The 24176-nt window shown below is 47.1% G+C and overlaps 1 protein-coding gene across 3 annotated transcripts in view; it reads left to right on the forward strand.

Moving 5' to 3' along the window:
* The window catches only part of LAMC2 (laminin subunit gamma 2), a 69915-nt gene that overhangs the window by 42701 nt on the left and 3038 nt on the right, over positions 1-24176 (forward strand). For all 3 annotated transcript variants that reach the window (XM_066261311.1, XM_066261310.1, XM_066261312.1), the window contains 18 exons: positions 1785-1921; positions 3058-3180; positions 4157-4346; positions 5062-5174; positions 6484-6702; positions 7337-7519; positions 8151-8396; positions 10833-10978; positions 11973-12129; positions 12432-12637; positions 14087-14166; positions 15667-15816; positions 16842-16986; positions 17940-18089; positions 18611-18725; positions 20226-20425; positions 22096-22254; positions 22348-22447. In XM_066261311.1, the coding sequence (XP_066117408.1) occupies positions 1785-1921; positions 3058-3180; positions 4157-4346; positions 5062-5174; positions 6484-6702; positions 7337-7519; positions 8151-8396; positions 10833-10978; positions 11973-12129; positions 12432-12637; positions 14087-14166; positions 15667-15816; positions 16842-16986; positions 17940-18089; positions 18611-18725; positions 20226-20425; positions 22096-22254; positions 22348-22447 (2819 nt within the window). The remainder of the gene's footprint in view (positions 1-1784; positions 1922-3057; positions 3181-4156; positions 4347-5061; positions 5175-6483; positions 6703-7336; positions 7520-8150; positions 8397-10832; positions 10979-11972; positions 12130-12431; positions 12638-14086; positions 14167-15666; positions 15817-16841; positions 16987-17939; positions 18090-18610; positions 18726-20225; positions 20426-22095; positions 22255-22347; positions 22448-24176) is intronic.

Consider the following 24176-nt stretch of genomic DNA (forward strand, 5'->3'; position numbering starts at 1 on the left):
CAGAGGTACAGGCTTCCTCCTCGTTTCCTTACAAGTAAGAAAACAGTTCCCTGGTGCCCTGCCAATCACTTCTACCTGGGCAGAGGACATGCCAGGCACATTCTGAGCTTGGATTTTCAGGGGGGCCCTTTGCTGCTGAGGGGGAGGTGGGAAAACACAGCTGAGGGGTTAAAAGAGGAGTCACTTTCTGAAAATGTTTCTAATTTCAAAATATAACAGAGAAAGAGAAAGCCACATAAAACCAATGGTGTCAGCATCACCCATTATATAAAATAGACTTTTGCTAAAAACGTGCTACCCCCGTGACAACACCCTCCCTCCTTCCTAGAAGCAGCCACCATTCTGACTTCTAGGGCAGTCCCTTCCTTTCCCTCCTAATCTTTTATGCAAGTGCGTCCCTATAAACATGATCGTTTAGTTTTGCCTGATTCCTTTTGCTTTCTTCCCCTTCGCTCCCTCCCTGTGTCAGGCCCTCTCCACCCCTTCTGGACCTCCCTCCTCCTTTCTTTCCTCCCTCCCTCCCTCCCTCCCTCCCTTCCTTCCTCCCTCTCTCTCCATTTCCCTCTTTCCTTCCGTGTTTTTTAATCTCTTCACCTACAGGTTGCCTCCATGGAAACCATAATGACTTTTTAAACCCTTGCCCTATAGAGAAAAGCCATGCTTATTCATTTCCAGCTGCTCCCTGAAGCATCACGGCTAACTTGCTTTCTGTGATTTTGCACAATGAACATGCTCCCGGCTTAGACCGGAAGAAAGTAGAAAAGATCAGACATCATAGTCTCTATGTGGACTAAGGAATGACCCACAATATCGTCCTGATTTCTAAATCAGTGGGTTAGACCACATGATTTAGAAACAGATGTACTTGAGTTTGAATCTTGCCTTGGCCACTTACTAGCTGAATGACCTTGAACAAGCTTCTTAACCTCTTTTGGTCTCTTCATCCAAGAAAACGGGAAGTAACAATTTATATTTTATAAGGTTGTAGTGAGGAGTAAATGAGAGAGCGCACACTGGGGGCCTGCCATATCATTAAATGCTAAATAAACGATACTTGAAACTCTATTATTATTTCGTGTAAAAGGATGTAGTAAACTTGAACAGAAAAATAAAAAGTCCCCCCAGCTTCCTTCCCTCTTCTGTGATCCCAGCCTTTGGGACTTGGGTGGCAGCTGTGGCCCTCAGAGAAGCCCCTGGGACACTCGAGCCGGGAGAGTAGAACTCCAGCCTATACTTTGCTTTTGTAGGGAGTCTCTGGCCATCCTTTGTCATATCCTCACCCATCCCTTTCCCCGGTGGGCCAGAGCCCTGGAACAGGGGCAAACATCATGGGCGACCCCTAAGTGGTCTTGGGGAAGGTCAGTACAGCTGAGTGGGTGCTGGGGCTGGAGCATTTGCTTTTCCTTCCTGGCCCCTGCCTCTACCCTTTTGTCCCCATTAAGCTCTTGCTCCAGGACAGCGCCAGCTCTGCACAGCCCTGTCCCCTCCCACCTCACGTTGTCCGTGTGACCTCCACTCAGTTCCTCACCAGGAATGGGAAAAACCGCTAAGTTTTCCAACCATTAATTCAAACGTGATTCTGCTCTACCAGAGAGGGAGAGAATGGCTGCTTCTTGTGCTGTGTCTGCGGCAGTCTGAGAGTGGGGGTGGTACTTAGTATGTAGCACCCCTGGGAATGAGTAGGGCCGGTGGGAGAGAAAGTAGAAAAGATCAGATGTCATAGTCTCTTTGTGGACTAGGAAATAACCCACAATATTGTCCTGATTTCTAAAACGCCGCTGCAGGTGTCGACCAGGTTACTATCACCTGGATGGAGGTAACGCCGAGGGCTGCACCCAGTGTTTCTGCTACGGGCATTCAGCTAGCTGCCGCAGCTCTGGGGACTACAGTGTCCATAAAATCACCTCTGCCTTCCATCAAGGTGAAGTACTCTGTTTTCTCAAATTTTGTTTTTACACTGTACAGGGCTCTGTGCTTCTGGATAACTACCTCACAGTCCATAGGATGGGATTCTTGAGTCATGTTGGCAACTCTCTTGTAGCTTTTAATGTACAGTTTCTTTACAGGGTAATAATGTAGACCCTGATGTCTTGGAAAGTCATAGCTGAACCATTGACTCACACCAGGGTATGAATAACTTAAAAGAATAACAAGAGACTGGGTTTTGCCTGACCAGGTGGTGGCGCAGTGGATAGAGCGTTGGATTGGGATGCGGAGGACCCAGGTTCGAGACCCCGAGGTTGCCAGCTTGAGCGCGGGCTCATTTGGTTTGAGCAAAGCTCACCAGCTTGGACCCAAGGTTGCTGGCTCAAGCAAGGGGATACTCTGTCTGCTGTAGCCCCACAGTCAAGGCACATATGAGAAAGCAATCAATGAACAACTAAGGTGTCGCAGCGAAAACTGATGGTTGATGCTTCTCATATCTCTCCATTCCTGTCTGTCTGTCCCTATCTATCCCTCTCTCTGACTCTCTCTCTGTCTTCGTTAAAAAAAAAAAAAGACTGGGTTTTCATCCTCTGCATTTCCCATCCTCATCTGCTTCATAACCGCAAAGAATCATTCATTGGATTGGGGGAGGGGGCTTGTAAGCATCTTCCTGGAATGCACACTCACTATTGCAGCTTTCACATACATTAAATGACTTAATTATGTGAAATAAGTTCCCAAGCTACAAAGCACCATGAAAATATGGGAGATTGATATGATTCCAACTTTCCATTTCTCTTTAATCATCCTCGACCCACTTCCCTCATGAAGGCCAGATTGTTACTGTAAATAAAAATCACATTCCAAATTGCAGGCAGATGAAAATGTGTTCCCTTCTTATGAGAGACTCAGAGACAAGACGCCACAGCAATGGTGGGGCAGAAGCAGGTGAAAGTGAGACCCAAGCAGAGAGGAGCATGGGAACTTTGAGGACTGTGCATGAGCGTGGAATTATTAAAAACAAAAACCCACTTGCTAATCACGGCTAGGACTTTTAGGCAAGCAAGTCTTGCCTTCTTTATCTGAATAGATGGTTTGTTCAAATGCAGGGTGGTTTGATTTGTCTTCCAGATGTTGACGGCTGGAAGGCTGTCCATAGAAATGGGTCTCCTGCAAAGCTACACTGGTCACAGCGCCACAGGGATGTGTTTAGCTCAGCACGACGATCGGACCCTGTCTATTTTGTAGCTCCTGGTATGTATGGTGTTTGTCCTATAGAAGCCAACCTAGAGGACTGGGAAGTCAGGATAGAAAAATGGAGTTGGCGAATGTGAAAACCATATCACTTAGTGCTCAGGGAAGTTGTATCTCCAGAGGATGGTTGGGGCTTCAGCCCAAGTTGAAAAAGTCATGGCACAAAATAGCAGAACAGGGTGCCCGGGCAGTCAGACCGTGGGTGAGGTTCCTACTTTAATCAAAGGGAAAGTTTCTAGGTTTCTCATCGAGACAGATAAGGACTATGGTCCAATCTGTGGGTCTGTTGAGAAGCTGATGGAAAAGCAGAAACAAAACATTTCTCAAAGCTTTAACCACTTGCAAATTATTTATATATATATATATATATATATATATATATATATATATATATATATATATATATTAGTCAGTGACGTAGTCAGTGATATAGAAAAGCTAGATGGAAAAGCTCCAGCTAGAATTCTAATCCTACTCATGTCCTTAGCTCATTAATGTGTGATTGCTGGGTGAGTTGTCCTCTTAACCTTCCCAAGCATTAATCCTTTTAGCTGTTAAATGGGAATAATAATGCCCACCTCCAAGAATTATTGTCATCCAATGTGATGATGTTTGTGAAAGCATTATGTAGAACTCTAAAGCATTGGGTAACAAATGGCAGTATTGCCAATGAACCTGGGATTTTAACTTACTGGTCTATCATAGGCCGTGCCATGAATCATCTAATAGATGGAATTGTCTGGTAATGAGGTCCTTTCAGCATTTCAGTAACTAGCCTGTCTTTGTAGCCGATAGCCATGTGGCCACGTCCAGTGCCGTGAACTGGCTCTTCTCTGGAAGAGTGGTTTAGGGCAGGGTTCTGGGTAGATAATATAGGACCCACCAGAAATGGCCAACATTAGTGGGCTAACTTGCTCACTTGTTTGCTTTTCCAGTTTTGCAACTGATCTCAATCTCTTCAAATTCTGTTTCACAGCCAAATTCCTTGGGAATCAGCAGGTGAGCTATGGGCAAACCCTGTCTTTTGACTACCGTGTGGATAGGGGAGGCAGACACCCATCTCGCCACGATGTGATCCTGGAAGGTGCTGGTTTGCGGATCACAGCCCCCTTGATGCCACTCGGCAAGACACTGCCTTGTGGGATCACCAAGACTTACACATTCAGGTGAGAAGAGAGGTGACAAGTGGATGGAATAGAACAAACTGTGACCGCAGCCCCGTTCCTTGTTCATTCATTCAGTCATCATTTGATCACTCAACAAGCTTTTCCAAGCACATTTTATGTACCGGCCATGGTGTTATGTGCTGAGACAGGACACGATCCCTGCCCTCAAGCTCCTGCCAGGCCAGTGGGAGAGAAAAATAAACAAATGGTTACAGTGCAGCTTGTAAGTGATGAGCTAGGATAATTAGATGGATTAGAGGCAGAAGGTGGAAACTGGCTTTGAAAAGAGTTAAGTGAAATGTGCTTCGATACATTATTTAAACAACAAAACCATAAATGAATGGTGGCCCCTAAGGACCAGAGTTGAGGATCAGAGCTCCTTGAACTCAGAGATGTTTCTAATATTAGGTTTTATGTGACCAAGAATAGAAAGTGGTCTCCGAGGACCTGGACCAGCACTGGAGCCGTGAACCCTGGGGCTCGGCTTCCTGCACTGTGATGCCCTCGATCACGTCCCCTGGGGCTTGCACTTCCCACGGAGGAGAAGGGGCCACGTTTGTGCTTACAAGGGTGTGGCTACTGGTCCTTTTCCCCCTCCCTAAGCAGGGACTTGGCTGTTCCCACATTCCTGGGCATAGTTTGTATCAGGGATACAAATGATAAGATTTGAATGATAAGACTTGGATTTTTAAGCTTTTGGTTTCAAATCACGCAGATTAAATGAACATCCAAGCAGTAACTGGAGCCCCCAGCTGAGTTACTTTGAGTACCGGAGGTTACTGCGAAACCTCACAGCCCTGTGGATCCGAGCCACCTATGGAGAATACAGTAAGTGGCAGGAGAAGGGAATTTCCCTCTTCCTAGGTTTTAGTTTAATTTGCTTGAGCTCTCTAAACTCAGCTACCCTAATGAGTAGATAAACTACTCGATGGTTGTGATGTAGAGTCTCTACGTTAAAAGTTTTGATTCTAGAAGAAGTTATTAAAAAGGAATGTTTCTCTAAAAAGAGGTCAGCACCAAAGAAGAATAGAGGATGCTACCTTGCTAAGAGAGTCTCCAAATTTAGGTGAAAGCTGATGATTTGAAGATAATCTACACTAAAATAAATCTCCTTCCCTTAGTTAGGAGATGGTACCTGTGACACAGACCTCCTTATCCCTCGGGTGGCTTTTCCTTTGGGATTACACTCAGTGCTGCCATGTTCGGACATCATCATGTATTCTGTTCATTCCTTTTGTTGAACTTCACACATTGGGTGCTTCTGATCCCAACTGAACTTACTTAAGTGAGAGTTCCTTCGTCTTGTTAGCACCCACGTCAAGAGGAAGTGTGTCACCTGACCAGGCGGTGGCGCAGTGGATAGAGCGTCAGACTGGGATGCGGAAGGACCCAGGTTCAAGACCTCGAGGTCGCCAGCTTGAGCGCAGGCTCATCTGGTTTGAGCAAAAAAAAAGCTCACCCAAGGTCCAAGGTCGCTGGATCGAGCAAGGGGTCACTCAGTCTGCTGAAGGCCCACGGTCAAGGCACATATGAGAAAGCAATCAATAAACAACTAAGGAGTCCCAATGAAAAAACTGATAATTGATGCTTCTCATCTCTTTCCGTTCCTGTTTGTCTGTCCCTATCTATCCTTCTCTCTGACTCTCTCTCTGTCCCTGTTTAAAAAAAAAAAAAGAGTAAGAGGAAGTGTGTCTGCATGATGCACCCCCACCCCCCGTGTCACTGGTGCAGCGAATAAAGCAGAATGAAAGTGTTTCCTGACAACGCACTGAATCTTTACTATGTGCCAGGCACATTATAACAAGGGCAATGCCTCCTTTAATTTTTACAACAAACATGGGAAGTAGATCGCACTGTTGCTTTTACAGTTGAGGAGACACAGTCATGCAAAGGTTAGGTGATGTGCCCAATTCACACTGCTCATGAAGGTGGAACCAGAGTTTAAACTCTGGTTTTTCTGACCCCAGAGCCCGTGTGCTCAGTCATGATGAACTGCTGCGCCTCCACGCAGGGCACAGGGAGTGAACGCTGCCTGTCTGTGATAGTGACTTAGGAAAGATAGAATCCACAGAGAGGCCTGACTGGGAAGCTTTAGACCTCACCACTTGCTCCGTCTAACCCATTCTCGCCATTGCAGGTACTGGGTACATTGACAACGTGACCCTGGTTTCAGCCCGCCCCGTCTCTGGAGCCCCAGCCCCCTGGGTTGAACAATGTGTGTGTCCTGTTGGGTACAAGGGGCAGTTCTGCCAGGAGTGTGCTTCTGGCTACAAAAGAGACTCAGCCAGACTGGGACCTTTTGGCACCTGTATTCCATGTAACTGCCAAGGGGGAGGGACCTGCGATCCAGACACAGGTGAGTGAAGTGAACACCTGGACCTAGGGGGTGGGGTGGATGCAGGTGGGTACAGCCAGGTGACTGGGGTCTCCCGGGGATGAGATAGAACTTGTAAGAACGGCTCTGTCCAGACTCATTTTGGAGATGGGAAGGGATTAAGGAAAGTCGGGCTGGAGGCGGGGAAGATGGACACGGTGCTTTGTTACACCCGATCCTTTTCATTGTGGAAATGGCAGGAGCTGGTGGGAAAGGTGCTGGGTTACAGGAAGTGGCTCTCTGGGTCAGCGCTGGGTGGGAGTTGGTATTGAGTTGCAAGAATTGTCTGGGGAGATCAAAGGCACCATCAGGGCCCAGATGAATGTGCCGGCACTTGGTCTCAGGCCATGGGGGCAGGGGGCGGTGTCAAGTTATGGAGAGTAAGGGAAGTGTGTGTCTGCTTAGCACGGGGGGCCCGAGGGTGAGACCCAGGTTCGCGGCCATGTTTAGAGTCGTAGGAGGGCGCAGGTGAATGCCGGTGTACCAACACTTTGAAGGAAGCTTCAGAAAGGAAGGCTTTGATTTACCAAGTCTGGGGTAAATCCGTGTATCACAGGAGGTGTGGAGTGTTACCCTGCTCAGGTCTCTACTCCCGCATTCTTCCTCTGCCTCCCAGGAGACTGTTACTCAGGGGATGAGAATCCGGACGTCGAGTGTGCCGACTGCCCCCTTGGTTTCTACAATGATCCACACGACCCCCGAAGCTGCAAGCCGTGCCCCTGTCGCAATGGGTTCAGCTGCTCGGTGATGCCCGAGACGGAGGAGGTTGTGTGCAATAACTGCCCCCTCGGGGTCACCGGTAAGGCCGGCGCCTGCGTCATGCCGTCCTGATGCCGTGGGTTCACAGGCTGAGCTTCTAGTCCAAGGGATTTCTAGGGAACTAGAACTACTTAGGGTTCATCTAAACGGGCTCATTCTAAAGACAAGATGATTTTGATGCCCGAGTGGTGAGGTGGCTTGAGGAGGGACAGGCTGTACACGGAGGGAACATCTAAAGCTGTGTTAGGAGGTCTGTAATTAGGAGATGAAGTTTTCAGACGTAATACAGGCTTTAGCTCAGTTTTTAAAAATGAACCAAGGTAAAGAAGGAAAATGTAGTGACCTTTTAAATGTCACACCTGTCTTCCGGTCAGTCTGGAAAAAGAGTTTGTTTTCAATAGCAGCCTGGGGTGGATTGCTCAGATCTGACCTTCCCCGCCACCTAGTTAACTGGCGGGAAGCCCCTGAGGGTGCTGCTGTGTTCTAACACCTGGGACCCCCTGTCGGGCAAGAGCCACCCTCCAGCCCTGGGGGCCTGCTCCTGAGGCTGCTGCTGTTCTGGGGGCCAGGGTGGAAGTTCACTAGACAGCCACTGGTATTTTCTGCCTCTGTGTCTGGTCTTGCTGCTGATGGATGACCAACCCCTGGGTGTGACCCTTTGTTCCTCCCAGGTGCCCGCTGCGAGCTCTGTGCCGATGGCTACTTTGGGGACCCCTTTGGGGAACGTGGGCCAGTGAGGCCTTGTCAGCCCTGTCAGTGTAACAACAATGTGGACCCCAGTGCCTCAGGGAACTGTGACCGCCTGACAGGCAGGTGTCTCAAGTGCATCCACAACACAGCTGGTGTCCACTGTGACCAGTGCAAAGCAGGCTACTTCGGGGACCCCTTGGCTCCCAACCCAGCGGACAAGTGTCGAGGTAGGACTGCACCCCCTAGCAGGTGTGTGTGTGTGTGTGTGTGTGTCTATAAACTTGCTAGTGTGAACCCATGTAAGAATGAACAAATCAGCAAGGCCAACAGCAGGTGTTATCTTGATGCTTCTTTGGTTTCTCTGACCAGCTGGCCCAGGGACAGCCCAGTCCTGCCGCCTGCCACAGGCCTTAGACCAGTTTCCCCTGCAGCAGGGCTGGCGGACAGAGCTGGAGGTGTCCAGTGGGCAGAGCCGAAGGGAGAAGTGAGTAAGGTCAGGTTTACATTCCTAAACAGGAGAGGAAATAAGGTGGGGCCACATCCTCTGCCCCCTCTCGGGGCTGGTGGGCAGGGACGTGGCTGCCACCCATTCTAGGGGAGTAATAAATAACTGGCGACTAAGCCTGAACAAACTGAGGTGCAGGGGGAGTGGGTTGGGAAGTGATTTAAGAGTCCCTCTCGGGAAGTCAGGGTCATTGATGTACAGAGGTAACAGTCAAACGTCTCCTCAGGAGACTCGGCTTCCAAACAGGACCTGTGGAGCGTCCCCAAAGCTGCTTCAGACAGAACGTGACTGTGCAGACGGGCCTCTTGCTCAGCCCTTCTTACAAACCTCTGCGTAGGTTTTATTCTGGAGGCAAGTTCAGTTCTAGGGAGCTGGGCTCATCACTGACTCCTCCCTTGGTCGTAACGGTCCCAGACCCGGCCCAGTGCCCAGAACTTAGCAGCTTGTTTATTATAATGTCCAGAGTGGCTCTGGGGACCCAGACTGGAGGCCTCCTGATTCCCTGGGAGGTCTGCAAGGAACCCCAACACTCCCATTGCCACCAGAGTCTCCACCTCCAGAAATGCCTGAGGACCTCCTTACAACCCGGGGCTTCTCTCCAGGGGTATGAATCCCACCAGCTCTGACCCCAACCCGTGGATTTGCTGCAGTGCGCTAGTAGAAAGTGCCCCATGATGGAGAAAGCCCACATGACACTGGCGATACTGAGTTCAAGTCCGGTTTTTTAACACACCCATGGTACTATATTATTCTGATCCTACCAATTAATTTCTCTGAGTTCTGTTTTCCTCATATGGATGAATACTATTTAACTCCAAGTGGTTGCAAAGATAAAATAGCATAGGGAAAGTATACTGTAAACTATATAATTTTAGTTATAAGAGGCTATTATTAATAAGGGTTTCTCTGGCTTTAGACTATACATTTCTTCACTCAAGCTAGTAATGACACTACAGTTAGATATGTAATCATATTACTCTATGCTGAGTATTTTGGGAACACCAAAGATAGAGCCATCCAGAGAATCACTGCACCTCCATTAGAACCGTGTCTCAACTTCTGTTTTATCCTCAACTCTTCAAACAAAAAGTGGCACGTAGTTGGTACGCAGTCAATTTGACTGACTGAATAAAGGTGTTGCTTTCTTACTGCATTTCATACATCAAAGGCAGCGGGCCAGAAGGAGAAGAGCATTGGCTCTTTTCAAGTTCTCATTCCAGCTGGTCATTTACTTGCTGTGTGATCTTGGACAACTTACTCAACCTCTCTGTGCTTATCTTCCTCATCTGTAAAATAGAAGGAGATGCCCACATGTGGCACATAGTATTAGGCCCAGAAGAAATGTTATTCACCTTGTGAGCAAAGCCAGAGTGCTTGCTGAATATCCAACAGGCTTACAATTTCACAGGAGGAAGAAAATAAGTGTCACCAGAAAGGATGAACTGTTGTCATATTCCTTCATCCACACACATGCAAGCAAACTTTCCATTTTATATCTTGCTTTCTGTTAGTTTTGTGTCTTGTTTGATCCTTCTCTTTCGTTTTTCTATCTTTTGTTTTTATTTGGTTATATTCCATACATCTTTCCTCTGTTGCTATCTTTTTTATCTCATGTGCTTCTGTGGTGGTTTTTTCAATGGTGGTTACCTTTAAGTAATGAAAAGGGTTCCTACCCTGTTCATTGTAGCGCACTATTTTGTGAGTACTTTTGCACTCCATCGTCCTTTGCTACTGTTAATCTCCATCCTCTCCCCCCCCCCTTTTTTTGTTGTTGTTGTTGTCACAGTTTAAATTTGGTTTTATTGTGTTCTTCTTGGAGCTTTTACTTGTGGAAACATCTGGAGGCTCCCAGGATAGGTTTTTCTGTTTCTGGTTGAAGATCTTGTTGAGTTTTGGGGGAGATTTATCGGTATCGCTTCCTACCGCGCCATTACTCTGATGTCTGCTTTTCTATTTCTCAAGCAAACTTTCCAGATGGTCCCTGAAATCCAACTGTATTAGAATGTGCTTTGGAACCATACTCAAGAGATAAGTCTAACCCAGTGTGAACCGAGGACACTATGAATGCTGACTTGATCTCCTTCCTTGTCTTTTACTATACCTCCAGTTTCTGGGATCAGTGCGCTAGGAATACCTCCTATTTGCCTTTTGTCTCTAGTTTGCAACTGCAACCCAGAGGGCTCTGAGCCTGTGGAGTGTCGAAGTGACGGCAGCTGCGTTTGCAAGCCAGGATTTGGTGGCGTCAACTGTGAACACGCAGCACTAACCAACTGTCCAGCTTGCTATGATCAAGTGAAGATTCAGGTACGCATGCTCACTGCCTGCCACCCTCATGAGTAAACTTTAAGTGTCTGCTGGGAGGTTCCGTCACAGATCTAGGACCCTCCTAGTCTTTTGGGGATAGGGGTAAGCGTTATGATTTTTTCTTTAAAAATTACTGTATTAAAAAATTCTTTTAATGGTAATAATACTTCGGAGTTATGTTCTTATAGGTGTCATTTTTCAAAACCCCTTTTGTAGATGTTGTCTCATTTGGTACTCATGATAACTTGGTCATGTTGGGGGGAAAAAGCATTCTGACCTCGGTTTTCATTGAGCAAGCAGTCTCAAAAAAGTTTATAATTTTTTTAAGTCACATAGCCAGTTGGAGTTGAGTATCCCAACCATGTCCCCTGACTCTGAGTTCAGGGGTCTTTCCACGATAACATGCCACTTCCTAGGCTTTTGTCCCAAGAGATATCCTTGTAAAACAAATGAAGAAAAACAGAAACAAATAAAAGATAGTAGTCCAGAAGGTCTCAAGGCTATCTAAACAGGAATGGTTTCCAGAAATTTCTCATTTGTGTTTCAGAGAAGAATGAAATTGATGTTGTTATTAATTATTCATTGTTATCTTCCTGGAGTGAAGGGTGGGTGAAGAAAGGGCCCAAATAGAACCCACAATGTAGGACAAACCCAACCTGTTTTTAAAATTCATCTATTTAATCAGCCCTCTTGTTCCATGCCTTGTTCTAAGCACTGTATAAATATTAACTCATTTAGTCCAAGTAATAACTCTATGGGATATTATTATTATTGTTATTATTATCTCCATCTTATACATAAAGAAAGTGACATGTCCAAGGTCACACAGCTGGTGAGTAGTGAGGCCAGGATTCAAACTCAGAGCCTAGGTTCTAGGGTCTGAACTTTGAACTACCATGACATGCTGAGCATCTCTGGGCCTTTGGCTTTTATCCCCTGGGTCCCTGCCATTCGACCATCATCTGTTCTGATCCTCATCCCTGTGTGGTTTCAGATGGATCAGTTTGTGCAGCAGCTGCGGAGCCTGGAGGCCCTGGTTTCGCAGGCTCAGGGTGGCGGAGGAGGAGTCCCCGACCCAGAGCTGGAAGGCAGGATGCGGCAGGCTGAGCAGGCCCTACGGGACATCCTGAGGGAGGCCCAGGTTTCAGAAGGTGATGAAGAACAATGAATTCATTGTCCTAGAATACACTGCCACACGTGGGCCATAGACTCTTCCTTGGGTATCTGGTCAGCAGGTGTCTCTGCCCAGCCTTTGCAGAGGGGGAAGGACTGTCTGTGACATTCTCCTGGGAAATGAACGATGGAGATAAAAGAGCAGTTGCATGTCTCCGTTTATTGTGTTTTCACCATTTTGCCATGGGCCAGTCGAAGTCACTTTTGCAGCCCTCGATTATGTTTGATCACTGTGCTGACTGCAAAAAGCCCCTTCCTCCCTTTCCTTGTTGGTGTTCAGGTGCTATGAGGTCTCTCAATCTCCAGTTGGCCAAGGCAAGGAGCCAAGAAAACAGCTATCGGAACCGCCTGGATGACCTCAAGATGACTGTGGAAAGGGTCCAGGCCCTGAGCGGTCAATATCAGAACCGAGTTCAGGACACTCGTCGGCTCATCACTCAGATGCACCTGAGCCTGGAGGGGAGCGAGTCTTCCCTGCGAAACACGGTGGGTGATGCTGGGTCAGGACTCTGTGGTCATGATGGGTGATGCTGGGTCAGGGCTCTGTGGTCATGATGGGTGATGCTGGGTCAGGGCTCTGTGGTCACGATGGGTGATGCTGGGTCAGGGCTCTGTGGTCACGGTGGGTGATGCTGGGTCAGGGCTCTGTGATCAAGGCTCTGTTGGGAGGCCCACCTGTAGGCATAGTGGCTCACTGGCCGTTTCTCAGGTTTTCTGGTCCATCTGGCAAATACCGTATTCCCCCATGTATAAAACGCACCCTTTTCTGAAAAATTTGGGGTCTAAAAACTGGGTGTGTCTTATATAACGGTTGTAGATTTTTTTTTAAATTGTATTTCCCGCATTTTCAGACAGAAGAGGAGTTGTATGAATGTTATGATGAATAAAACTTGAGTTCAATAGCTTTATGTAAGACTTTTTTTTTTCCAAATTTCGGGCCCCCAAATTAAGGTGCCTCTTATACATGGGAGTGTCTTATACATGGGGAAATGTGATACTTGCCCTTCTCTCCCCTGAAACAGCCACAACTGCTTTTGTTCTTTAGTTTCCCATTTTACTGTTTTCTGTTATCCTCCCTCCTTCGCTTCTTGCTCCCCATACCCTCCTCTTGGCCCCGTCTCTCCTCCCTTCTCTCTGTGTATCGTCTAACTTGTTAGCTCCCGGAGGGCAGGACTGAGTTGTGTTCATATTTACGTCCTCAGCCCATAGCACAGTGTGTGGCTGTGCTGGTTGCTGCATGAATGAATGAATGAACGAATGAATAAACGAACACATGGAAAGAAAAGGAAGGCAGAAAGAGGGGGGAGAACAACGGAAGGGGCCCAATGGTTCTGAAAATGAGAAAGAAAAGTTATTGCCAGTGTGACTATTTTGATGATGTCGTTTGTCTCGTGGTAGGAGGGAGAAGTTGGAATGAGCATTCTCCTATTTCAGAGTAGAGATGGCCAAGGTAACAATTATGTAAGGCTAGGTGGGAGGTGAATAAAGGAAATTTGGAGATATCGGATATTATGCTGAGGAAATGAAAGATTTAAAATTTAATGTGTGTCCAATAAAAAATAATAATGTGTATTGATTTTTTCCTTATTGCAAAAATAATGCTTATGATAGAAATTTTAGAAAATAAAAATGCCTTTACTAAGATAGGCATTTAAAACTTGATATATTCTACTGAACTTTAAATACCTATGAAAATATAAACCATGTGTATATTTTTTAAATGCACCTATATCCAGACTTTATGAACACAGATTTCAACTTTATTCTTGTCTATACATTTTTTTCTTGTAATGATCGTGGTAACTTGGGACTCTATGTTTCAGGGTGTAGAGAAGGTCATGTGGCTAATGACAGGTGATTCTGACAGGACAGATGCAGAACTTGCTCAGGCTCCATGACCAAGTGCAAAGCCTTAACCAATTTTCCTTTTCACAGAACATCCCTCCCTCAGACCACTACGTGGGGCCAAATAGCTTTAGAAATCTGGCTCAGGAGGCCATGCAATTGGCAAACAGGTGAGCACGATTAGAGGGCACCCCTGCCAGCTTCAGACCATCTCTGCAAGGCTAGCAGTGAACAACACTGCAGGGCGTTCACGCCATTCATTCATATTCATCGCCTCCAGGCTCATTTGCAGCCCTTCCCCTGTCTTGAAGCCGTGTTTTTACCACCTGCCTTTTAGTGGATATAGGTGGCCACTGGACACTGTCATTTGGCAGAAGTCGAGGATCAGGCTGTTTCTTTTCCAGATTTTTCTGTGACTCACAATGTGGCTTTGGTTTATGTCAGATATGATTCCTCAGGCCCCATGAAATGAATCAGTCCTTGGAAATGAACACTCTGCAGCTTTGAGGGACTCCCAGGCTCCCTCCCACACTGAACCTGGGAACAAGTAGCAACAAGTCTTTGCTAGCCTGGGGGGGGGGGGGGCTAAGTCTGCAGAAGGCTGACTTCCTTCTGAAAACCAGCTCTGCTGGGTCCCTGTGACAGCAGGCAGCTCCTTAGCCCTTGCCTGACACTGAATGCTACCATGTTAAAGAGGTCTGCTGAGAGCCCAGTGCTCAGCAGGGTAGCACTCTCTGTTAATCCCAGATGGAATTCAGTCTGCACAGGGGACTGGTTTGTGTTTTTGTAGCATGAGCTGACTCCTGAGTTTGTTTTTGTCACTGTCTAGGAGGTCAAAAGCACATGGGGGATTTTTATTGACAGGCTTTGTCTCCCCTAGTGGTGGCCCAGTTTAGAGCTGTAGCAAAAGCAAGTGGGGGTTGGATCCTGGATGAAATAAGACCTAGAGTTTCTTTATTTCTCCCTGCAGAAAACAGCTTATAAATGCAATATTTTATCACCCTGATACTGCTCCCAGACATTTCCACCCCACACCCCAGGCCTCTCATGGTTGTGCTGTAAATGGAATAGATCACCAAAAAGTCTATGACATGAGGCTACTTTATAGCACCTGCTTCTTTTTTATTTTTTATTTTTCTGAAGTGAGAAGTGGGGGGCAAGGAGGGGGGGGAGCAGACAGACTCCCACATGCGCCTGACCGGAATCCACCCAGCATGCCCACCAGGGGGCGATGCTCTGCCCATCTGGGGCATCACGCCATTGTGACTGGAGCCACTCTAGCACCTGAGGCGGAGGCCATGGAGCCATCCTCAGCGCCTGGGCCAACTTTGCCCCAATGGAGCCTTGGCTGCAGGAGGGGAAGTGAGAGAGAGAGAGAGAGAGAGGAGAGAGGGAAGGTTGGAGAAGCAGATGGGCGCTTCTCCTGTGTGCCCTGACTGGGAATCGAACCCGGGACTTCCACATGCCAGGCCAACACTCTACCGCTGAGCCAACAGGCCAGGGTCAGCACCTGCTTCTTAATAGTTCCTCCACCTCCACCTAACTGGGTCAATTCTGTTTGGCTTTTCTAGTCAAACCACTTCCCTTGCTCCTCTCCCTACATTTAAATAAAAGGCTTCTAAGAAGTTTTCGCTATAAAAATTCAAATTCTTTATTTTTAATTCTTTCAGCCATGAGGAGTCAGCCAATAACATGGAGCAACTGACAAGGGAAACCGAAGATTACTCCAAACAAGCTCTGTCGCTGGCACGCAAGGCCCTTCAGGAAGGCGGTGGTGGTGGCAGCCCAGACGGCTCTGTGGTGCAAGGGCTTGTGGGAAAGTAGGTTTCAGCAGCTTCTCAGAGGGCCAGTGTCCTCTGTATCTTCCCAGGGCAGTATGCAAACTGCATTCTTTAAAAAAATATATTAATAATAATAATAGAGAGAATAAGAGTGTTACTTTGGGGCAAAGCAGATGCTTTTGAAGTTGGATGAAGACAGGCTGGTTAATCTAAAGTTTGTGTTCTGGTTGAGAGATTACATGCTTGGAGATATGGTCACCCTCTATGGTGTTTGAAGTGTGTGAGTAAATTCACCTGGTGGCATGGAGGATATAAAAATAATATATTTATATTATTAAGAATTGGAAACTTAGGCCTGATCAGGTGGTGGCGCAGTGGATAGAGCGTCAGACTGGGATGCAGAGGAACCACATTCGAGACCCCGAGGTCACCAGCTTGAGCGCGGGCTCATCTGGTTTGAGTAAAGCTCACCAGCTTGGACCCAAGGTCGCTGGCTCGAGCAAGGGGTTACTTAGTCTGCTGAAGGCCCACGGTCAAGGCACATATGAGAAAGCAATCAATGAACAACTAAGGTGTCTCAACGAGAAACTGATGATTGATGCTTCTCATCTCTCTCAGTTCCTGTCTGTCCCTATCTATCCCTCTCTCTGACTCTCTCTCTGTCTCTGTAAAAAGAAAAAGAAAAAGAAAAAAAGAATTGGGAACTTAGGTTGAATTTTCCTGAGCCAATCTGTGTCGAATTTAATGTTTAGATCAGGGGTCTCAAACTCGCGGCCCACGGGCCGCATGCGGCCCGCCCACCAATTTTGTGCGGCCCGCAGACTAATCAAACTTCGTGGATTAGTCTGCGGGCCGCACAAAATTGGTGTGTGGGTCGCATGCGACCCGCGGGCCCGAGTTTGAGACCCCTGGTTTAGATGATAGAGATGGGTGCATATTTTGGTACATAATGTCATTTGGTTTTTCCCAAAATTTGACTAATACTTTTAAGACAAGAGGATGGATATTTGCTTTAAATAAAAAGAATGGCTTCTCACGAAGTCCTCTATCTTCCCCCTTTGCAGGTTGGAGAAAACTAAGTCTCTGGCCCAGCTGTTGTCCAGGGAGGCCACTCAAACTGACATTGAAGCAGATAAGTCTTATCAACATAGTCTCCGCCTTCTCAATTCCATGTCTCAGCTGCAGGGAGTCAGCGATCAGTCTTTGCAGGTAAGGGCATCTCGCCGATATGCTGATGTCCCCAGGAAGAGCCGTAATGCTTTCTTCTCTGGGGGTTTCATCATATCATATCGTTCAGTCGTTCAGTTTTGTCTCCAAGTTGACCTTTCTTGCCTAGATTAGGAAGAGTATTGAATCCTTCTCATTATCCATTTCCTTGTTCTTTAATCCCAATCTTGGCTTTTGAAAAAAACACCTTGGCTCACATCCTGAACCAAGTAATGGATAAAAGTTTTCTATTTCTTCCCTACTTCTGGGGACGACTGAAACCTGTGGAAAATTATTATAAATGAAATTTGATGTTTACATTTGGGTGAAATCAATAGTACATCTCTCTGTGTATAGCCACTCAGAAGGCCTGTCATTCTTCCCACAAGGTTTGAATTCCTTCTGTCATCAATTCCAAACTTAGGCTCAGAAGATTGGGCTTTCTACCCATCACAAAAAGCACTCACAGTGGTTCCCACAAAAATGTTCCTGTGTATATATAAACTAAAACATAACATAATTGTAATGAGAAACAGACACAGAACCTGTGTGAGGACAGTGGTATGGATGGAAAAGGGGAAGGGGATTAAGAAGTAGAAACTTTCAGTTATAAAATATGTAAGTCATGGAGATGAAATGTATGTCATAGGGAATAGTCAGTAACATCATCATAATGACGTATGGTAACAGATGATTAGATTTATGGTGATCACTTCTTAGGTTGAATCATTATGTTCTATACCTGACACTAATATACTATTATATGTCAACTTAATTTTAAATAAATTTTAAAAGGAAAACCTGTTTGATACCTGGGGCATCTGCTTCAGGTATCGTGCCTGTAAGACTCTGGGCTTGTATTGTTGTTGTCAAACAATGATGGCAGGTCTTAAGAGGACTATTGTGGGAACTGATGAGCAGAGAGGCAACTCATTCCTATTTCCTTGGGCTTCCAGGTAGAAGCAAAGAGGATCAGACAAAAAGCCGATTCTCTCTCAAGCCTGGTGACAAAGCATATGGATGAGTTCAAGCGTGCGCAAAGCAATCTGGGAAACTGGGAAGGAGAAACCCAGCGGCTTTTGCAGAACGGAAAGAATGAGAGACAGGTATCTTTTTAATTTATATGCTCAACAAACATGTATTGAATGCCAACCATGTGAATAAATATGGAGGGAAAAGAAAACACTGGAAACTCTCTAGGGTAGCGCTGCCTGTAGAGGAAGTAACTGAGATACAGAGACCTTGATGTAATGAGCTTGGCCCCACCCACTGAATCAGCCCTCGAATCTAGGAATATGATTCAGTCCTCCTGGGTCCAATTTTGGTCCAGCTCTGTCTGCTAGCTTGGCTTCAGGAAGTATCTAGAGCTTAGTATTATATTTGCAAAACTGTTCTTGTCTTTGATAATGGACTACAGTTTGAGACTTCTCCATACGGGATCCTTTTGGGTCGTGTTGGGTTATAAACCTTGCTCTGTCCTAGGTTGTGGAAGGGTTTGCCGCAGCACCCCTAGACTCTTGGGTGAGTCATAGCATTCTGTCATCACACAGAGAAGTTTCTGGCAGGAATGCGCTTCCCAGGTGTATGTTGCGTTTGCTCTAATCTTGTTCTATCTGCCTGTTCACAGAAATCAGCTCAGCTACTTTCCCGTGCCAACCTTGCTAAGAGCAGAGCCCAAGAAGCACTAAGTATGGGCAATGCCACTTTTTATGAAGTTGAGAACATCTTAAAGAACCTCAGAGGTGAGTAGTTCACGGCTCAGGTCCCTTGAGCATTTTAAAGGTATAACCATGACTTTGGTTTATTTTGAATCTTCATGGATCTCACTAAGTGAAGGTGCACTGAAAGTATTAATAGACACATGATGACTAACTTTCTAAAGAAGAAGATTGCGTTAACATTTGACGCAGTAGGAAGCATTGAGGTAGATGTCAGAGGCTTGAGTTTCGATCTCTGCTGGGCCCCGTGGCCGGGCTGAGTTGGCTGTGTGCCCATAGGTGAATCATACAGCCTTTTCAGACCCCCAGCTTTCTCTCTTTTTAAAAATTTTTTTAATTGATTTTAGTAAGGGAGGAAGGAAGACAGAAAGAGAGACAGGAACATAGATTTGTTCCTGTATGTGCCCTGACCGGGGATCAAACCGGCAACCTCTGTGCTTGGGGATGATGCTCTAACTAACTGAGCTATCCAGTCAGGGCCCAACTTTCTCTTTGAAGGAAGGAGGGTAAGCTAAGTGATCTCGAAGGCCCCGCACAGACCCCACTATTATACACACATGTATATATATGTTTGTAGCCTGGTTGCTTCCGATATAGGTTGCATTGTTGTGACGATGGGCCAAGCTTCGTCACAGCAATCAGAGCCCGGAGATTTGGAGGTGTGCCTGAGAGCTTTGGTTAAAGTTTCAGGCTTCTTCACTACAGAACAACAATAACAACAAAAACATTCCTGAAATCCTGGATTTTTTTTTCTTCTATTAATTTTTTTTTGTGTGTGTGGCAGAGACAGAGAGATAGAGTCAGAGAGAGGGACAGATAGGTACAGACAGACAGGAAGGGAGAGAAATGAGAAATATCAGTTCTTTATTGCGGTTCCTTAGTTGTTCATTGATTGATTTCTCACATGTGCCTTGACTGCGGGGCGGGGCCGGGGGGGGGGGGCTACAGCAGACCTTGCTCAAGCCAGCAACCTTGGGCTCAAGCTGGTGAACCTTGCTCAAACCAGATGAGCGTGTGCTCAAGCTGGTGACCTTAGGGTCTCAAACCTGGGTCCTCCGCATCCCAGTCCAATGCTCTATCCACTACTCCACTGCCTGGTCAGGCCCTGGGATTTTATTGACAGAAAATAGCTGTCTACCTATTCTGTCTAACTCTCAACCATTGTCATTTGGCGGCTTAGGGTTTAAGGCTCTGGCTTGAAACTTTGGGCTTTGAAGATCCCACCTGCTTCTACTTTGCTTTGGGGTCTTAAGATTCTTACAGTGATGGGGACCCAGGGCAGGCTGATTGTCAGCTCCACTGGGCAGAGGACAAATTATGGCCCTTTCAAGGCCTCCTTTCAGATGCTTTCTCCTGGATAGGAAAGAGTAATAGCCACAACTTCCCCACCTCTCATTCCTGGGCAGGAATAATGCTCTTCCTGGAATTTTCTGAAAAGCTTCAGCCCCTTTCACCTTCATGTGTAAGTTCGTTGTATACATTTGTTTTCAGCCTCATGGTAATGTCCCCTTATCTTCGTTTCAGAGTTTGACCTGCAGGTTGAAGACAGAAAAGCAGAAGCTGAAGAGGCTATGAAGAGACTGTCCTACATCAGCCAGAAGGTTGCAGACGCCAGTGACAAGACGCAGCGGGCAGAAAAGGCCCTGGGCGGTGCTGCTGCTGATGCCCAGAGGGCAAAGAGTGCGGCCAAGGAGGCCCTGGAGATCACCGGCAAGATAGAACAGGTAAAGAGAAGTCGAGACACAGGCTGGCAGGAGCCGCTCCGCACACAAGGGCCACGTGGAGCGGGAAAGAGTATTCCAAAGCATTCAAGGACTCATTGGATCTATAGGGCTTATGGTCGTGGTGTGATCCTTGGTGGCCCCTGATCTATGTGGGTGTCCCTTTGGTTAACTGACTCAACAGTCCATTGGCTGAGTGCTAGAGCCCTCTTCCATCTCCTTCCTTAGACAGTACCATGAGAAGTCTTCTTCAGATGTGTTTATATAGACTATTGAGTTAGTTTCCTAGAGCTGCTATGACCAAGTGCTACAAACAGGATGGCCTAAACAACAGGAATTTATTCTCCTCCTTCCCCCATCCTGGTGGCTGGAAGTTTGAAATCAAAGTGTCAGCAGAGCCGTTCTCCCTCTGAGACTCTGGGTAGAAACATTGCTCGCTTCTGGTGGCAGATGGCAATTCTTAGCGTTCCTTGGTTAGTGCCAGCATTGCCCCAGCCTCTGCCTCTGTCATCATGGGGTTCTTTTCCCTAGGTGTCTCTGACTCTTCTCATAAGGACAGAAGTCATACTGGAATAGGGGGCTCACTCTTCTCCAGTAGGGCCTCCTCTTAACCAATGACATCTGCAACAGCCTTACTTCCAAACTAAATTCACATGGCGAGGTACAGGGGGTTAGGACTTCAACATATTTTTTGTGGGGCGGGGGACACAATTCAACCCCTAACAGTGATCATCAATGTTTTGATTCAAGGTTGTAAAATTCTGGAGTTCTAAGTTCCTTGTCTCTGTGTTCTATGTCTAAGCGCCATTTGTTTATTTCCCCCCCTTTGCCTGCTATGAGCCACTGCTCTGCGTGGTGCTGGGGATATGGAGATGAGAAAGACCCAATCCTTCTCTCCCAGGAGCACTTTGTAATGGGGAGAGACAGATTAGTGACACTTACAACCAGATGCTAAATGCTCCAGTAGGAGTGCTTCAGCTGGAAGCGAGCTTTGTAGTTCTTATTTAAGCATGATTTCTGCAAAACCAATGCAGCTCTAGAAAGTTCTAGAAAGTCTTGGTGTCTGGACTGGCCTCACTCTTGGACCCCATGATAACTTGCAAAAATAATCTCTAATTTTAGCTCCCTTGAGGGTAGAGACCAATTTCCTGTGCCTCCCTTTATATGGCTTCTAGCACAGAGACATCGGCAATTGGGTGCTTAATAATAGCTATCGATGAAGATGTTGACGAAGTTTGTCCTAATAAGCACAACACTCCAATCTGTAGCCTATTCATTCTCTGCAGCCCATGCTCAACTGTCTTGGGGAATAAAGGCATTCGAAAGACTAGGGCAGCAATGAAACGTGGCAGAGGCTGAGATGAGTGTCACACCCTCTGGTTTTCCCAGATAGTTCCCATTGTGTTCACCATTTGGCAAGTAGTGACCCGAGAAGGAAGTGGTGGCTCAGTGCTGACCCTCCTAGTCCCCAGAGAAACACCCCCAAATTAACTTGTTTAGGGCAAAGCTTGGGAAAGGGTGTGTCCCCAAGTCTGACTCTCTCCTTGTTCATCTCACTGGCTCCACCACACAAGGGCCTGGCTGCAGCTGTATTTTCTCTGCAGTTGTCTTTGGAATGTTTCTGTTCCTCACCCCCCCCTTCCTTCCGCCCCTGGCTCCTCTTCTTCCCCCAGGAGATAGGGAGTCTGAACTTGGACGCCAACGTGACAGCAGATGGAGCCTTGGCCGTGGAGAAGGGACTGGCCACTCTGAAGAGTGAGATGAGGGACGTGGAAGGCGAGCTGGCGAGAAAGGAGCGGGACTTTGACACGGACATGGATCTGGTGCAGATGGTGAGTTCCCATGGCTTGTCACGGGAGGTCCCCTCCAACCTGCCAATGTGGGAAACACCCTTTCAAGATGAGTTTGCATGTGTTTTTCTTCAGGTAATTACAGAAGCCCAGAGTGCTGATAACAGGGCCAAGGGGGCTGGAGTTAGGATCCAAGACACACTCGACACCTTGGACAGCATCCTGCACCTGCTAGGTATGTGGCGTGCCCACCAGCTTGCAGCCCGTGCCCCATGCCTCTTCCTAGAAGCCTAACCAGACCTAGCCCTGAGGAACGGGAGTCTCAACCTTCCTTAAGGGTGTCAGGAAGTTCACTTTGTTTCCAGGCCCAGATACTCCAGGCCGGTTTCTTTACATTTTCTGGACTCTGTGTTAGCATCTCTTTGATGGGTCACTGAGCACCCGTTTCCTCTTGCAGGTGGAAGTCTCTAGGTGAGAGAGCTGGGTGCATTTAGGGAAGGTATAGTGAAGCTCAGATTGGTTCCTAATGTCTCACAGATCACAAAGCCAGTTGTGGAGGCAGGATTTGAACTTCACAGCTAAAGAGAAGACTGGACAGCTCGACAGTCCTGCTAAGGATTCTGGCCTTGATCCTGAGGAGCTAGTGGACAGCTTTGGGCAGAGGAATAACATCATCACTGGATAGTTCAGACAGATCACTGGGCGACTGCGTAGAGAACTTGAAGGCGGGTTAGACAAAAGGCAGGGTGAGGCTGATTAGGAGGTTGCTGAAGGAATCAGGGAACTATGATGGAGGCTTCCCTGGAGCAGTGGAAGGGGTGATAGGGAAGACTCTCCCAGTCCAGCAAGTCAACAGTCACTGGCTGGTTCTGCTATGGGTCCCTCCCCAAACTGCAGTTATGCCTGCATGCAGCCAGCTGTGGCAGCTGGAGCTGCCTGGTAGACAGTCCAGAAGAGATGCAAAGGTGCTTGGTCCATGGGATACTGCAAAATTTTAGGACAAAATAGCTTAGATGGCACAGGGTGGCAGCAACGGAGTCTTCCACACAGAATCCCTCCGAAAGAGCAGCAACTTGCAGTAGACTTCAGGCTTTAGGGAGAGCTGCTCTCAGGCCCCGAGCTGGCCTGTGTGAGCAAGCTTGGACCACAGCTGACAAGGAGCGAGGTATTGGGTCATGGACTCCAGCTACATTCCAAAAAGGCTTGGTCCTGCTTTTTTAGTTCAACAGCACTATTTTAAGACCTGATTTTTCTGTGGAATATCAGCACCCGAGAGACCAATACTGTCTGTGTTGTTACCCTAACGATTCTGCCTTGTGATCCAATGAGCCCCTAAGTGTAAAGTGACCATTCAGTTGAGATTTTTGCAGCTTTGTTGAGTGTTCTAAAAATCGTAATGAGCCCTGGTCGGTTGGCTCACTGGTAGAGCATGTGGAAGTCTCAGGTTCAATTATCGGTCAGAGCACACAGGAGAAGTGCCCATCTGCTTCTCCACCCTTCCCCCCTCCTTCCTCTCTCTCTCTCTCTCTCTCTCTTCCCCTTCTGCAACCAAGGCTCCATTGGAGCAAAGTTGGCCCGGGCGCTGAGGATGGCTTCATGGCCTCCACCTCAGGTGCTAGGATGGCTTCGGTCACAATGGAGCAATACCCCAGATGGGCAGAGCATCACCCCCTAGTGGGCATGCTGGGTGGATACCGGTCAGGCACATGCAGGAGTCTGTTTGCCTCCCTGCTTCTCACTTAGGAAAAACACACACAAAAAAAATCACAATGAAACCAAGGTCATAGGGCCTTTAAAGAGAAAAGAAAGAATGGGGAGAGCAGGCTGGATGTGGAGTATTAAACACTCACTATGTACCAGGCAGGTGTCTGTGTGGTATAATATCAGTTAAGTCTTTTTTTTTTTTTTTTTTTTTTTTTTTTCAGAGAGAGAGAGGGATAGGCAGGGACAGACAGGAACGGAGA

The sequence above is a fragment of the Saccopteryx bilineata genome, chromosome 2, assembly GCF_036850765.1.
Source record: "Saccopteryx bilineata isolate mSacBil1 chromosome 2, mSacBil1_pri_phased_curated, whole genome shotgun sequence".
Taxonomy (NCBI): domain Eukaryota; kingdom Metazoa; phylum Chordata; class Mammalia; order Chiroptera; family Emballonuridae; genus Saccopteryx; species Saccopteryx bilineata.